The sequence below is a fragment of the Vespa mandarinia genome, chromosome 1, assembly GCF_050613455.1.
Source record: "Vespa mandarinia isolate Hongniang chromosome 1, ASM5061345v1, whole genome shotgun sequence".
In the NCBI taxonomy this organism is placed as follows: domain Eukaryota; kingdom Metazoa; phylum Arthropoda; class Insecta; order Hymenoptera; family Vespidae; genus Vespa; species Vespa mandarinia.
This window is the reverse complement of record NC_140810.1, coordinates 16404227-16421425: the sequence shown is the minus strand read 5'-3', so window position 1 is coordinate 16421425 and position 17199 is coordinate 16404227. Positions and strand designations below refer to the sequence as shown.

General features: G+C 29.7%; 3 protein-coding genes across 8 annotated transcripts; 1 reads left to right on the top strand and 2 right to left on the bottom strand.

Moving 5' to 3' along the window:
• Positions 1–377: 377 nt before the first annotated feature.
• Positions 378–8291, bottom strand: LOC118443651 (adenylate kinase isoenzyme 5). 3 transcript variants are annotated; one of them, XM_035870957.2, is made up of 11 exons: positions 7845–8291; positions 4343–4510; positions 4156–4266; positions 3866–4008; positions 3213–3395; positions 2998–3120; positions 2749–2911; positions 2380–2648; positions 2138–2302; positions 1708–2026; positions 378–1537 (listed from the first exon to the last, which is right to left on the bottom strand). In XM_035870957.2, the coding sequence occupies exons 1-11, from the start codon at positions 7897–7899 to the stop codon at positions 1227–1229; spliced, it is 2010 nt and encodes a 669-aa protein (XP_035726850.1). In that variant the 5' UTR covers positions 7900–8291; the 3' UTR covers positions 378–1226. The 3 variants fall into 3 exon arrangements, with proteins under 3 accessions (XP_035726850.1, XP_085519961.1, XP_085519965.1); XM_085663839.1 differs by having other exon boundaries at positions 1376–1537; positions 1760–2026; XM_085663835.1 differs by lacking the exon at positions 4156–4266.
• A 1561-nt stretch (positions 8292–9852) lies between these two features.
• On the bottom strand, positions 9853–13547 carry LOC146873331 (E3 ubiquitin-protein ligase MARCHF2). Of its 3 annotated transcripts, none has more exons than XM_085663853.1 (4): positions 13317–13547; positions 12781–12944; positions 12469–12695; positions 9853–12305 (listed from the first exon to the last, which is right to left on the bottom strand). In XM_085663853.1, the coding sequence occupies exons 1-4, from the start codon at positions 13495–13497 to the stop codon at positions 12083–12085; spliced, it is 795 nt and encodes a 264-aa protein (XP_085519979.1). In that variant the 5' UTR covers positions 13498–13547; the 3' UTR covers positions 9853–12082. The 3 variants fall into 3 exon arrangements, with proteins under 3 accessions (XP_085519979.1, XP_085519980.1, XP_085519988.1); XM_085663854.1 differs by having other exon boundaries at positions 12781–12947; positions 13317–13497; XM_085663862.1 differs by having other exon boundaries at positions 12781–12869; positions 13317–13497.
• Positions 13478–17159, top strand: l(2)37Cd (general transcription factor IIIC subunit l(2)37Cd). 2 transcript variants are annotated; one of them, XM_085663846.1, is made up of 8 exons: positions 13478–13610; positions 14301–14619; positions 14695–14871; positions 14944–15499; positions 15640–16215; positions 16303–16511; positions 16589–16772; positions 16859–17159. In XM_085663846.1, the coding sequence occupies exons 2-8, from the start codon at positions 14476–14478 to the stop codon at positions 17014–17016; spliced, it is 2004 nt and encodes a 667-aa protein (XP_085519972.1). In that variant the 5' UTR covers positions 13478–13610; positions 14301–14475; the 3' UTR covers positions 17017–17159. The 2 variants fall into 2 exon arrangements, with proteins under 2 accessions (XP_085519972.1, XP_085519976.1); XM_085663850.1 differs by lacking the exon at positions 13478–13610 and having other exon boundaries at positions 13921–14619; positions 15784–16215.
• Positions 17160–17199: the final 40 nt, after the last annotated feature.

Sequence of the window (17199 nt, the reverse complement as noted above, 5' to 3'; positions counted from 1 at the left end):
TCTTCGTTTATCAGAAATTCATATAAGTAGTCGGCATCGGTAAGTTAACATTTTGTAAAACGTGTGTGTATATGTGTGTGTATATGTATGTATGTATGTATGTATGTATATAGATATGTAAATCGATCATTGAAAATAGAATTCTTTTATTTTTTTATCGATTTGTTTATATATTTCATAATTTTATTAATATTTTATGATATATCTACGCATTCATTCTTATCTAATGTATGTTCATTAATTTTTTTTCTATTTATTCTTTTTTTATTTTTTTCTTTTCCTGCTTTCTTCTTTTTTTTTTTTAACAAATTATGTACTTCTATATACGAGTATTAATTTGACACACTTGGGGGTACCAGTCGCACGTGTCTTTTACGAAAAAATAATACCTATGTAATATGCAATTATATTTAGAAAACTATTATTGTACCTTCGCATAGTTAACTGAACCTTACGACCGTATTAAAAAGAAAGTCGTAAATAGTTCATTATATATATTTTTAATATATCAATATATTTAACATTAATATATCAATTTTCCTTTTATGATGTGTATTATTATAATCATTATAACTGGTTTATGGTTCTTTCATTATTTTTATCACGAATAATCGCGCTAAGATATGAAGATTATTTGACTGTTTAACCGTTATCGATTGACGAAAATATTTTCATAAAAAGTGCGGTACGAATATAAGTATACGAGATAATATTAATAAATATATGGAGTTATTTCATTTAAAGTGCATAGAAAAATCGCATAATGATAATCTATAAAAAGATAGTTAAAACATATTATGAGATTATAAGATTTAATGCCATTATGTAAAATTAGAAATAATTAATATTGTATGTAAATATATATGTTTTTTTATTTATTGCAACATAAATGAGACTATGACGATTTTTAAATATAATTAATCATGCAAGAATTGTTAATATAGATATTTTTCTTTTTTCTCTGAGGATTTATCTTCATTTAAATCTTATTTACAGATTATCAGTGCGTATAAAAAGCCATGTACTAATGCATTTCACAGCATTATTTTATCTATAAAATTTTATTATAAGGCACGTATACGATAGGATTTTAATTCTCAATAATTTCTTTGCGATTTTATGCGAATATCGGATATATATATATATATATATATATATATATATATATATAGATTTATCTACTACGTTAGGAATTAGGCGATATTCTTTGTGTATTCTTCGTAACGTTATATGTGGAGATTTTCTTGGTATCCTTCCACCTCGTTGTACATTTTTCTCAAGGGATCTTTCGTATTGTTAGATAAATAATTCTGTATACTCGGTGCTACCTTATTATTACCAGGAATTATTCCGTTCGCCAAGTGCGCTACACCATTTTGTAACATATGCGTCGTTCCATTGGTTATTCCATTTTGTCGGATCCCATCATTTTGTCGGATCCCACCATTTTGTCGAATCCCACCATTTTGTTGGATCCCACCATTTTGATTCATCCTTTTTGCATTGTTGAGCACGCCATTCGTCATGTTGGTGACACCTAAGAAAATATAATATTTAACGTAAACAACAGGTTAAATATACTTATATGTACATGTTTATGTATGTATATATTCGTTGTCCTTCATTTTTACTAAGTTAGAAAATCTTTTTATAATTATAACAAACTTATGAAAAGTTTCATCTCGACAGAGAACACTGTAATCTGACCTTGAACTACGACGCCATTTAAGTTTTCCACTTTATTTATCGTCTTGCTCACTTGATCAGATACACCGTTGTTAATCATATGCCTAGCGAAACCATTCGCTATATTATGACTACGTCTCTGCTCTTCTGTTTCCTGGGTCCCATTGATGTCATCGGGGATTGGTAAGTTTGAGTCTATATCGTCACCATTTTCTTGCGGCTTTGGCGATTCTGGTCCACGTGGATTATCCTCCTCTTTTCGTCGAACACGTCGCGTCAGTTGAAACAAAGCTTGCGAGAAATCCTCTTTTACACTTGGCACGTCTGTGTCACCATCGATCTAATCAATGAAAAAAAAAAAGAAGAAAAAGAAAAAGAAGAATATCTCTGTTAAAAATATTATCACATTGAATTATTATCGCATTGGATATTATTAGATTATTGCACATACGATTACTAATCGGTTTTCATTATCCAGTGTTTTCAACATCGGCAATGACATTTCTCGAAAGAGTTCTAATCTTTTTCTGAAAGCTGATACACTGTCATCTAATCTACCTTTACCAAGTTGAAGCTTCGAACAATCCAATAATACTAACGGCGGTTCCTGCCCAAACTGAAATAAATCATTTCAATGGTGAATTATTTAACTAGTAGAATCAAATAATTAATAAATTTTATAAAGAATTTTACTTTGTTCTCGAATTCTTGAACTTGGTTCAAATCTCTTGGATATCCATCAATGATTATACCATCTGTGTCACGATTCAAAAGAACTTGTTGTTCGACCAATGGCATCACAATATCTTGGGATACCATTTCACCAGCTACTATTGCCTCAGTAACAGTCGTATTCGTTGATGCCATTCCTCTTAACAAACCACCGATACTCACATGAACCCATCCTGGCATATTTTGAATAGCATGACTGCACAATACTGCTTTATTGCTACCTGGTCCACCTTTGGTTTTTTTTTCAAAAAATGAAAAAAAAATTTGTTGAAATATTAACAAAGATTATATGTTTTGTTTAAATAAAATCAATCCATTAGATATTCTTACCTATTATCCATATAAAAGCTGGTAATCCTTTCCGAGGTTTTACCGCGGTTTTAGATGCTTTCGTATCTGTTTCAATAGGTGGCTCAGTCATTTCGACTACAACCGTATGATCTTTTGGCGTTGGTGTTCTAGAAATTGCTTCTTCTCTCCTTTCTACCTTTACCTTTTTAAATTGCAAATTTATGTAACTAATATACTTCTCGGTATATTTCATATTTGTTCATTTATTTCTAATATTTGTACACTTACTTCTGCCTCTAATGATTGGGCCATTTTCTTTTCTTCCTCATCTGTAGTCGGTAATCCTAAAATTTTCATAACAGCTTCTCGGAAATCAATGAAAACTTCATTAGGATTTCGTTCTCCGTTTACCTTCGAATCATGAAAAAAAAAGAAAAAAGAAAATCGAATTTTTTGATTTTATCGAAAATAATCAGATTGATTTATCCTATTTATCTTCCTACCTCATATAACATTCCACTTTGATCGAAGTATTCCACAACAGGCATAACATTTCTATAGAAATTATGTAATTCCATCCTTGCTAATCCAATAATTACGTGACCGAGTTGAGCTCCAAAATCGATTTGTCTTTCGAGGACTTCCTGTCTCCATGAGACGAGGATTACACCATTGACGATTTTTATCTGTGAATATTATTATCTTGCTGATATAATAATTCGTAAGAAGTATAACGACGAAAGAAAATGTAAATGAACTTTTGTAACGAACGAAAGAACTTCTTTAACAAAATAAAGAAACTATGAGAAAAGAAGTTTTTATAATATCAAGTGATTGATCATTTTAAGTAGTACTTGTTGAGCTCGACTTTCAAACAAGTGTTAGGTTCTCACTTAAATGGCAATTAGTTTACTATAGAATAGTTCACTGATCACTAACACAAGTTCTTATTTGAATATATTACAGTGGTTTACAGTAGAACCATAAGTTGGGTCAATAGGTCAATATGTAAGGAAAGTTATAGAATAAATATTGCTATCGACATGTGGATACTCGTTAAGCTAGATTTAAATTATTCTTTAATAAATTACTCTTAAGTTATTCTTTTCTATTTATTATCTTTTTAGATCATTGACAAAAAGGGAAGACACTTCACCTTTTCGGCGTATTCGACTACGTCCCGCATATTTCTGGGATATCCACTGACAAGAAAAACTTTGGCCTCTGGAGACATTTTCATTTCGAGCATGAGAACTTCCGATACGGTTTTACTGCTGAGTTGACCGAAATCTTGCATATCTGTGATGTGAAAGGATTTAAAGAAGAAAGAAAAACGAATTAGAAATAGACAACTAACTTAGAATACAAATTTATAACAGAATGGTTGTTCGAAATGTTCATTAAAAAATCTTAATCATTTATTTCTAATCGGTAAATTTCATTCACCGTTTCCAAGTGCATATTGTTGAAGGAGATCCATCATGTTGATATGTGTTATGCCTTTCCTCTCTTGCATTAGATTATCGCAGTGTGTCACCTTACCACTACCTGGACCGCCTGATAAACAAACGATCGATTTTTTTTATCGATACGTTGTTTAAATGCAAAATGATAAATAATTCGCGAAACTAACCGAGCACAAAAATGACCGGAACCTTCGGCATTTCGAACTTAACAGGACCCACGTTTTGCTTCGTGAAACGTCCATCAGGCGGGGTCGCCAATAAACCAGTTTCTCCTCGCCATCTTCCTGTACTTCGAGCATCGGGATCCTCGAACACCTGCGATCCATTTTGTTGCTCTGGAAAATCATCGCCACCGAACAATGATAAATCGTAGAATAATTTTTATTTTTAAATTTGATTTGCATTTTTCTATATATGTATACGCAATATTTCAATTCTTTCATGAACGACTTTTTCAAAAAGTTATTTTTCATATAGAAATAGACTCGTAACAGAGAAATATATATAGATATTATCATTAAAATAATTTTTATTTTTATTCTTAATTTATGAATGTATTTTTTGTCGAAACTGAAATGTTCATGTACATAGATAATATCATATATGAACGAAGCATTAAAAATATAACAATAAATTTTTTTAATTATCGTCTTGGTTATCGTTTATATGTATATACGTGATATACAAAAGAATAAATATTGAAAAGAAAAAGTGATAGTTTAGTTAAATAATAAATTAACAAGGAAACTGACCTACCTAATGAAATATGAAATGGCTTACATGTTTTTTTTCGTCTTTATCGGTAAATTAAGCGGGTAAACATATAGATTGAATGCGTCATATGCGTGAATGATCGATATTAAACATTGTATGACGTATTAAAATTTCAAGGTAACGTGCATCCTTTTCAAGGATATCAAGAACGATAACAAAAATATGATAGAATCTTCTATTCATTGAAAAATTTTTTTTTTTACAAAAAGTTATATAAATTTTTTAATATTCCCTGTTAAATGGATAAAAACATTTTTAAAGTTAATACATTATTGTGTTGTAACAAAGTTTTTGAAATGTACAATGTAACTTGTGCCCCCATAAAATATTGAAAACAACTATTTACGTTGTATCCATTAATTCATATACGAAATTATTTTATTCATAAATAAAGGAAATCGATCTTTATATGAACTTTTGAACTTTTCTATGAAAAGTAATTTTATTTTCTATATAATTCATTTCATCAATCTTTTCATGCGAATATATGCAATAATTGTTGATTTTTATATAGGTATATAAAAAAAAATTTAAATTAACAACTTATTATAATATGTTGTTATTAATGATTGCAAGCGTTTCATAAATGTGATCTTTGAAAATTACTAAATAAATTACTAATATTTATTATTTGCCAGTCTATAGAAACTATAGGACGGGCCAAATGTACTTAGGCGATTACAAAAAATTAATTACTTTCTTTTTTGAGACTTTTTAGGGTAAATTGTAAAAAAATTCCTAAGCTTGTAATTTTTCCAATCTGGAGAAAATTAGTCTGAAAAATCTCAAGATCGATTTTTAACAAATTCAATTTTAAGTGATCGATTTTTAACATTAGTTAGAAAAATTGTTTTAATCTTACCTAGGAACTTTGGCCCATCCTTTATGAGTTCATTCGATATCTACGATTTTGTTCGTAAATCAAGAGAAAAAAAAGTAAAAAAAAAAAAAAAGAAAAACAAAAAAAAACAAAAAAAATAAAAGGAATGTAGTATAAAATATTCTGGTGTGAGAAATCACGTGACAGACTTTCTTTATTGATACCGATATGTTTCATCTTTAATATCGTTATCGGAAGATCCGACATTGAATAGACGATCGGATTCTTTACGTTAGATGTTATTACCCTCGTATCATATTTTATGTATATGGCAATAACGATTTATAGTTGTAACGTGTACCTACTATCTTTCACACTATAGTGGTCATAGATAATTTTCCTAGAAGTATAGAAAATTCAATACTTACAACTGCACAATTCTTGTCTATTTAATTTGTTTTTGTGTGATATCTTTTTTTTTATTTTTTAATTTGTAGTTTTTTTTTATTTTATCTTAATTAATAATAGTTTAATATGGATAATTTTTATTAAGACATAAATGAACGATCTTTTATTAATAACAAATTTATGTTATTAATTTTATTATAATTATGATGTTTTATGATATGATCATAATGATATAAAAAATAATAACAATAAAGACATATTATGATATCGTTATGATATACCTAATCATTATAATAATTTCTCATTTTAATTCAATGTTTTAAGAAATATTACGTAAATGTCTTAAGAATAGAAAAGCACATAAGGAAATTGAAATATCTAACGTCATCGTCTTCCTTAATAAATCATGGTTAGAATATTGATTAATTTATGTGACTTGTTACTCTTTCCTTAGGTCATACGAATCTAGAAAGCTGAACAACAATTTAGATTAAGATCGATGATTGATTAATTTTTTTTCAAGTCGTTGACTCGATCGCCTTAATGAAATTTTTTTGCTTGATTGTTCTCTATCTCTGTCTCTCTTCTCTCTCAATTTCTATCTCTCTGTTTTTATGTCACAAGTATGTTTTATTAGAAAATGTTTAGGTATTTTCTTTACGATCGTAAGAAAGTCTGTTTTCTTTGATATTACCTTGACACACGATATTTTCTATCATTTTAAAAGATATTAACAATTAATTAAGATAATATTAATTAGATTATAAATTTGATTATTTCGATATTGATAATCGTGTAAGTCGAGTTCTCAGTGGATTTTATATCTCAATTTTTGTCTGGCATACATGGATATGTTTGTGTTTACCAGTTGCGACAATGTTTTAATGAGAAGTGTCGTGGAGTGAAGTTACTCGGCCAGTTGCAATATTGATTCCTTTAGGTGACTCATACCTGTGGAACTTTCTCTTCATCGTATAACCGTCTTAGAAAATAAAATGAAGAATGTACAATTTGTGATATTGAAAATGATAAAAAAGAATAAAGAAAAAGAAAAAAACAGCGGAGAGCGAAGATTCGATTTTATGTGAATATAATCGAGATAGATCATTGATCAAATAATCTTCGAGATAGATCATTTTGTTCGAAGATGCTGACATATTTGAAGTAATTTTCAGACAGAACGTTTTTTTGTTTTTTTGCTTTTTTTTTGTTTAAATAAATTTTAATCGAGAATGTATCAAATGAATCATTTCAGTATAAATTATCACTTTAATGAAAAAATAAAAAGAAAAAGAAAAAAAAGAAATGGATGTGTATTCACATTAGTGAAATTAAAAATATGTATATAGGGGTTAAAAAGTCGAAGGTTAGACTCTTGTTGATACGTGGTGAGCGTTCATAAAATAAAAATGTAATGTCAAGTACAACTATGTGAGTCACACATTGTGTTGCATCTTTTATTTCCAATATGCAGCTTCCTGTTTCCTTGAGAAAAAGACCCGAGATAATTGCAAATTTGAAAACATATATACTGGTCGATGAAAAATAATCGATGAAAGAGTTGCTGTAAAATGTAAATACTTTGGAAAAATATATTTTTTTTAGATGTTTTGTAAACAAATTGATAAGATAAAAACGATTGAAATGTAGGTTGTGATAATACTGACCAGTGTCCAGGCAGATGCCCATAGTAGGTCGTTCGACTAATCCTTCCACGGCCATTTACTCACATGCTTGCAGCACACGCGATCACTCTCCGTTAATAAATACTCCTAACACGTGGAGATTTCTTTAAAAAAATCGAAACACTCTGAATGTTCACGAATCTCACGGATTTCACATTAGAAATAATCAAAGTCATTAGGTTCCTTTGAAGGAAAAGCAGTTGATACAACCCTTTCAACTTTGTTCACTACTTTTTCTTAATTATTTCAAGGACATTTGTTTGTTTTTTTTTCGATAACATTAGAATAATTATCCAAAAATAAAAAGAAAACGACACATTTCCTTGGATTATCCGTGAAATTTAATTTTCCCACCAACGAACAAACGTCCGTAAGAAGGTGGCGTTTCTATTCGTAAATTTCCTCTACCCTTTGAGTCGATTTGACGAAGTTTCTTCAGTAAACTTCTCAGGATGTAACTTAAGATCAGTGCCATCCACATGTAGTAGACTTTGAAAGAAATTTCCTTTAAAGTCGAAATAAATTCATCGTATCTTTCACGATTGATCTTCGTCGTGGATCACTAATTTAAAAATAGTGATTAAACTAACTTTCTCTTGATCTCGATCGATGACACTCTTCAAACACGTAATATAATATAAGAAGGGATGGATAAATGAAGAAAGATAGAAATCTTTTAGACTTTTTTTTTGCTAAAAAAGAAGCTTAATCAGCTCGATTTTACGTCACGTTCTTCCACTGGGTATAAGTAGAAATTGTGTATGTGTTATCCGTGACCCTGAACGTCAGTTGTGCTTTAAAAGAATGTTGAGTTTTCAATGATATACTTTGATCTTAGAAAAGATCTATATGGATTGTGGAACAGAGGCTGAGAAATATTTAACGTTCTCCTTGGTGTCCGAGCTTCGAGTATGACCGAGAGGAAATTACCACACACACTAGAGCTTTTTTCTCAACGAGTATTGTGACGATACCATAACACGACTTTACATCGGTACAAATAGAGGTCGTCGTAAACCACTTTGCGTCGTAGTCATGGACACCGCGCAAGCGCTTGTAAGCTCTCTCATCGTATTCACCCTACCCTTTTGTAGGGTACATATGTGTACATGCATACATACGTACTCTATATATGCTTACGTTAATGGACGGAGCTTTCGGAGTGTTTGTATGTATTTGAGCATCCCCATTCTAAACGTATGTCTCTCTCTCTTGGTCTTTTTTTCTTTCTTTCTCTGTCTCTATATCTATATATGTATACGTGTATATATATGTATATTTATTTCTCAGTATAGTTAGGCATGCGTGAGTGTACAAGTTCAATGTCAAGTTCTCCCTGCTGTCGGCATGCGACTATTCTGGAACAAAGCTTACTGCGAAAGTCTAGAGATCTATTATAACTGTCTAGTTATTTAATTGAAATTGTTAATGAGATCTTGTTCTTGACTTTTTTTTTCTTTCTGTGATTATTATACGTATCTACATTCATACATATGACTGAATGAGGTGAGAATATTAATTATGATACTATTAATGCATAAGGATTTTAATAAGATATTTGTAGATCACTTTTATTCCTTAAAAGAAATGAAATTCTATGAATTTCCTTTTACATTTCGATTATTGTATTTCAATTTTTTCATTTGTTCTTTCTATACATTTAGTTTTATAAATATTATACGAAGAATGGGGCCAAGGTAAATTTTTTTTCTTTGATAAATTTCGAATTTATTGAAATCGAGGATTATACGTTAACAAACTCTAACTCACGTATCTATGTTAATTATCTATGTTATGATTACCTATCTAAAGACAATTTAACCCACTTTATTGAGTTACAGTTTAGAAAAACGATTGCTGAATATAAGACAAATTAATATGCCTTGTGTAATAATTTGAAGGTTGGATATATGTATACATAGAATTAAAGTTAGCCTTGAGGAAACAATCTTAGAATTCTTTATCCTTGTGCTTTAATGTTTTGATGATTATGGAGGCTTTCGTCAATGAAACTTTTGTTCGAGAGACAAGAAAAAAGAAATTAAAAGACGATATATATTTACAAAAGAGTAAAGTAAATTTATTAAAGAGTAAAATATATTTATTTTTTAATATTTATTTATTAATATTTATTTCCTTTCTGATTCGACGGGAAGAATGAATTTCTAATCGAACATGATCAATATTTCGGTAATGTCCAATGTATTTTTTTAGGAAAAAACAGTAAAGTAAATTCTTTTTTTCTTTAATTTTTTTCCTCATTTGATGAGAAAAATGAATTTCTAATAAGACATGACCGATATTTTGATGATGTCCGACGAATTAAATGACTTCAGTATTTAGAAGGCAAATCGTACACATTCGAGATAATCCATTCGTTTCAAATAATATTAGAATGTACACGGTCGTTTAGTAATGATTTGACAATGATGGATTTCACAGTAATTTGTTGAATTATTATTATTCGTAATGGTATATCTCAAAATATTAAATGATATGATGTCATACGACTTCGATTATCCTTTTGTATGTTTTCTACATCGAATAACAAAGAAGGAGGATGAAGGCACCCTTTATTAGAACGGATAAAATATTCAATAATGGATAACGTACCTTGAAACATTTAGCCGTTCGGTATCGATTGTTCGTAAGGATATCGAAAGCTATTTATGAATATATAAATATATATATATATATATTTTAGATCTTCAAAAGAAATTTCTTTCATCATTTGATATGACCAAATAATAAAGCATATATATGGAATTTTAATGAATTCGTTCATTGTGAATCGATTCAAAGTAAATGTTTAAAAAATTCGTCGAAGTAATCAGAGTACAGATATAATTATATATATGGTAAGGCCATATAACAACCGATGGTCGCCATATTCTATTAACATATATTGACGATTCTTAAGAAGCTGATGACCTTAATAATGACCCTGATAAATGCTAACTTTCTTGATTCTTAGCCGATGGATGGGATACCAATGGCGCTGACAATGATAACCACGTATATCGGCGGAATGTCTCTAAGGTTAAATTATTTAAAACTGTAATTCGCTTACAGCTGTCTTTGTCCCATATATCTATGCATAATTCTTACTTGACGAGCTAAGTCGACAGTAACGTTGTTCTCAATGACGCTATTTCTTTTTTTCATCATCACGAATTCTTTTTTGATAGGTAAAAGGTTGATTGGTTTATCAGAGATATTACTGGTACCTCATTATCTATATAATAATTCATTTTAAATTGTTTAGAAATCATATAGCTGATAACAAATATCTAATTTTTCTCTCTGTTTTTAAGATATCTCTTTTTAGTTTTTATATAACAATTGATGTCTTCATTGTTAAGAGATACGCAATGCATTTGTTAATATTCTGTATGTAAAAAATTCGTAGAAAGGATAAAAATTTTTTTTTAATCGATCAAACTATTATAGATCAACTATTATGAATCATGTTAAATATAAGACTGATTCGTAATGCGTACTAAAAAGCGTAATCATTTACTAGAAATGAAAGAAAGTTCTGTGATTATATCCAACAAGTATTGCGAATTGTTAAAAAGGTCAAAGATGAAACAAAAAATCTATTAACCCGTCCTCGGTATCATGACGTATGTATTTTCCATGAAAATATTTCGTGGTGTATGGTTAGGTTTATAAAAATTATAGATCGTTTCAATAGAAAAATATACGAATATTTTTTTGTTATGCTATAAGATATTATTGGTATACTGTTTAATAAAGAAATCTTATTTTTAAAATAAATATAAAGAAAAACAGCAATAATTAAAATCAATAGTTAAGAAATTTTTGCTTTATAAGAAAACCATTTTGTTTACACGATCAGGTACTGACAATTCTAAGATTTTCATCAACCAATAATTATATTAACACGATTTTTCTATATTCAAATAAAAAAATCTTTTTACTTTCTAAATCGACGTGATCCTTAGTAAAAGATAATAGTGTATTCATTCTTAAGAATAAAAAAAGAATCACAGTTCGATAAAAATAGTTTCTTCATAAAATATTTCATATCGTGGAAGAGTTCTCACATTTTTTGCGACTTCTGTAGTCTTTCCTTACTATATTTGCGAATATACATATGCTCTTTCTCTTTTTACTTTTTTCTTTCTTTTTTCTTTTTTTTTTCTTTTTTTTTTTATATGACAAAATAATACGACGATAAAATTTCACTAAAACGCTTAAACGAATGTCATCTGCTGTTGTATATTGTAAAAAGAATCATCGTTGTCTCCGAAAGTGGTGAGAAAGCATGTGAAAGGATTGTTATTAGATCTATCGTTATTTCTATCATTACTGGTTATCCAATAACCTTTTATATGAGCCGTTTGCGATTTATGTTTCACGATTAGCTTCACATCAAGATTTCGTTTACGCCACTGTATCAACGATATACAATGAAACCTGCAATTATGTACAATGTTTATTGCACGTAACAATGCAATATTTATAATTATACAATATAATATAATTATGCATAGCAATGTTTATAATTATTTACAATGTTATTTATATAGAAACAATGTAGAATATTTTAAGCAAGGTTCATTTAATTATTTGAATTTACCTTATAGTAATGATCAGCCATAAAAAGAATGTAATGACAAGCATACAACAGAGTATAGCGAGACCAATACCCTCCCAAAAACCGAGTCGTGTGTATGCATTCGCACCGATTCCACATAAATAAGTAGCTACTACGCATAGAGGCGTGAGTACTATCAAACAGATCACATCGCCTGTGATTCCTTGTGGTCCATAAGCACTTTTACTCCTCCACCATTGGCAACATGACTAAACAATTTTTACATGGTCATTAATAAAATTTTCATCGATTAAAGTTATTTTATCTTTCTAAATATATCGATGTAAGAATTACCTGACATAAAGGTTTCTTCTTCTTCTCGATCACAAAAGCATACTTGCAGATTTCACAGTGATCGGTGTTTGACGAGGATAACCATTTTTCTAAACAACTCGCATGTATCAAACCTAAACTACCGGTACAATCGCATGGATCTATTAATTCCTCGATACTGTCGTCTGCTTGATAACAAAAGGTTCTGATTTTTTTTTTTATGCGGATATTTAATATTGTTGATATATATTATTCATTACAAAAAAAAAGAAAGAAAGAGATTAAAAAATTTGATTACATTTGTCAAGTTAGACATATCGTGAATATAATAATCTATAAATGATTACTGCTATATCAAATACTTTTTCATCGAGACGATGAAGATAAGATTACATTACTCATTAAGTGGACAAATTATAAGTAGTCTTATATAGATCCTTTGTCTTTATACCGATATACACGTTTATCATAAGGAAATGATCTCAAGACAAATTAAAAATAAATAAATAAGTAAATAAATAAATAAATAAGTAATAATAATAAGAAAAAAACAATACCTTCGTGACAAATTCGACAATAAACAATAGAATGGCAACTTTGTTTATCCGGCGTCATGTTAGGTCGGTAGAAAGGCGACAAAGTTGTCGATGAGACGATCGTTCTCGGCTGGTCCGTCGCTCCGACGGCGACGGACGACGTAGTTATTGTTGGTGCGTTGCTTCGTTTGGATTCCATCATATACGTACACTTTAGAACCGTTCGTTATCACGTCTATTATCATAAAATTATCGCGGGAAATGGCAACACGTTCGAGACGCAGGATGTTGCCGAATACTTTCCGAGTTTACCACGTAAAAGCAGTCGTATTTCAAAATACCGCTTTCCTTTTAACGTCTAATTATTTAGTAGCTTCTTACTTTGCCATACCTTTAACGACACACAGTTATCCTTGACATTGACGACAATGACAGGATGTTTTGTTCCGTTCGGACTAATAAACGTTCGGACTTTTGATAATATCGCGATGGAATTTTAATATTTCTCTTAACGCATTATGTCAATAAAAATTATTATATTATTATATTACGTATATATTTTCATTACAATCAGAGTTTCTAATATTTTTTTTAACGAAAGTCTTCTTTTATAACTGAGAAAGATTTCTGTTAAAAAAAATCGCGGTTTAAACTTAGTCCAATATGGCGTCTATGCCAGAAGAGTTCATTAACCGCGAAGACCGATAATGGTCTAGACGACAGTTACTATAGGGACTAAGTTGAGAGAATTCTGAGAAATCGTGTATATAATTATTTAAGAGACACATGCATAAGAGTAATGAGAGACGTGAATTCGTTCACGTTATATATGTGACCAATTTGATAAGAATACATACAGAATTGTTTGATAACAATTAAGAACAGGATTAAAAATCGATAGATTGTTAATAATACGATAGATTACTTAATATTTATATACATATTAGGATTTTATTTATTTATATTTAATTATTTACATAGAATAATATTTACAATGTTGGTTAGTAATTTGAAAGGTATTCTCTGGTATTCCTCATACTGCGGAAAATGTAACCTCCTGCGCATTATCGCATACGTCTTTACGAAAGAGGCAACTTAACCTTAAAATCGTGCATCCAGCGAATTCTCAGTCAAATGTTTATCGTTTTTGATTTTTTATTATTTATCATTATATGATATCATGAATAGTCCGGATGTGATTAGTGAGGATGAATTATTAGAAAATGATGATGAAAAAGACTTGGATTTTGATATTCGAAATTACGTAGACGAAATCAACAACGAGGACTCCTACGATGAACTCTTGGATAATCAGGATAATAATGTAAATACATTGTAGATACTCTTTGTGAATATTGTTTTATTTTAATTATTAATTTACAAAATATGTCTTACACAGAAAGAAAATGACAATCAAGGTGGAAATGAAGAACAAGAAGAAAGTGAATGCGTTGGTCCTGTCTTACCAGAGGGGCATAGGTTTGATAGAAAATTTATATGTATAAAATATCCAGGAAATGTAATTAATCCAGATAAAGCTATCAGAACATTAGGTGGCATCAATGCAATTTCCACGGTATATATATTTTATTTAAATTGATATTTCAATCTTTGTGCGATAGTTCGTTAATAATTCCATTTTTGATAGGCGGTAGATACTCCCAACAGACGTCTAGAATTGCGATTTAGACCTGACGATGGGTATAGTAAACCAACATGTGGTGATAGACATTCTAAAACAGCATTTCTATTGAGAGTCAGAGTAAAAAAGAATAGGGTTAACAAAGTACAAGAAAATGTGCAGAGATCTGAGGCAAATATAAATGTGGAATCTATTAAAAATGAATTTAGGAATGTATCTTTGAATGACGATAATCTGAAGAATAAAGGCAACCAAAGTGACATCCAAAATTATGGGGACTTAAAAAAAGATAATATTGTAATAGATCTAGTTGAAAAAATACAAAACTGTAATGTATCAACAAAAAACAATCCTGAAAGTTCTAGTAAAGTATCTTCCAGTGAAATTGGTAAAAAAATTTCTGATACATCAATAGATACTGGCAAGAATTTGGTTAAAGGCAAAAAAAATATTGTACCAACTTTTGATCGTAATAAATATGAGGATCTTTCACAAGACGAACAGTATGAATTACCAAAATTAAAAATATTAGGAAGGATAGATACAGAATTTCAGTTTACTAGTATGTATTTTAATAAATTTATCAAGATACATAGAACTGCATTTTTATCTATATAGTTCATTCTAATATATACTAAAGATTCATCTTTAATTTTTATTTTATATTATTTAAAGTTTACTTGTACAAATTTGTATTTTTAGATTTGTGTGATTTTCAATATTTGACCATGACAAAAAGTAAAAAAAATCCAAAAGTATTGGAATGTATATATGATAAAATATATCCTACCGGAATTCCATCTTATTCATGGTTAAAAAATGAAGTGCCTTATTTCTTACCACCAGCTGCGTTCAGCAGAGTGGACAGTGTACAACAATATGTACCGAAAACTGAAACTAGTTCGCTACCAGAAAATATAATTGGGAAAAATAAAAAACGCAGAGCAGGTTTTGCTAATTTTATTTGCTTTACAACTCAGGGTGTACCTACCAAAGCACCGGATGGTATTGAGACTGCTATGAAAGTGAAATTTCTACAAAATACGCATTTGGAAAAAATTCGTCAGATGTTCGAGGAACGACCAATTTGGTCTAAAAATGCTATAATGTATAACACAAAATTCACAGGAGAACAATTAAAAATATTGTTACCTTCAGTAGCATATTACTTTATGACAGGTCCTTGGAGAATTATGTGGGTTCGTTTGGGTTATGATCCTCGAAAAGATATTTCGGCTAGAAAATATCAAACTTTGGATTACAGACTGAAAGCCATGCGTAAAGATTTTTTCTTTTTTTATCTTTTGTAATTTGCATTTACACTATTAATTCTGGAAGTTTACATATCTTTTATATTTTATATAGGTGGATTGGGATCTACAGTAAAATGTAAAAGAAATTATTCAGAGTATACATTACCATATAAATCTGCTCCAGCAGCTAAATCAAAAACCACTATACTTACGCCAAACTTAAGTATGGAGCCAAATCAAACAAAGCAAACTGAAATGAATGAAAATATGTATGTTTATAGAGAAGGAATGGTCCCTCCTTCGAGACAGATGTTTTATCAGGTTTTTATTGTTTTAGATTTATATAAAATTATTATTGGAAAGATAATAGAGAAATTTTCTTTTTTTTTTTTTTTTAGTATTGTGATATTCTTGTGGACGAAGTACAACAAATGTTGGCAAAACTTCCTGATCCAATGCCTGGTACAAGGTGTCACGAGAAAAGGGGATGGTTACCAAGTGGTTTCGATGTTCAATGCAGAGAAATAATTAATAAACAAGTTCGAGCTGTTCTTAGAAAAAAAATGAATATACCAGAGGATCGTGAGTAATTCTTTTTTTCTTTTTTTTTCCGCAAGAGATACTACAATTCAAAAATTTATTTCTTACGTACGACATTTATTTTTTAGATCCTACAACACTTCCACGAAAACGAAAATGGGGAGCGGGTCATAGAAAAAATAGACTTAAGAAAAAGAAAACAAAGACAAGTGCTGAACCATCTACTTCTAAAACACGTTTAAACACTTGTTCAGAATCGAGTGACGGTAGAGAGAATGTTAGTTAGAATAAATCAAATGTATAATAAACTAGTAATTTCTTTTGATACTATTGTTGTGTACATACTCTTACAAATGAAATGATAAATAAAAAAACATGAAAAATAAGATGGACATTATTCCGTCTTTTTCTCTATAAAACAGCAACGAGACACGAAAGGTCAAAACACAATAGAGCTTTCTTACTAGAC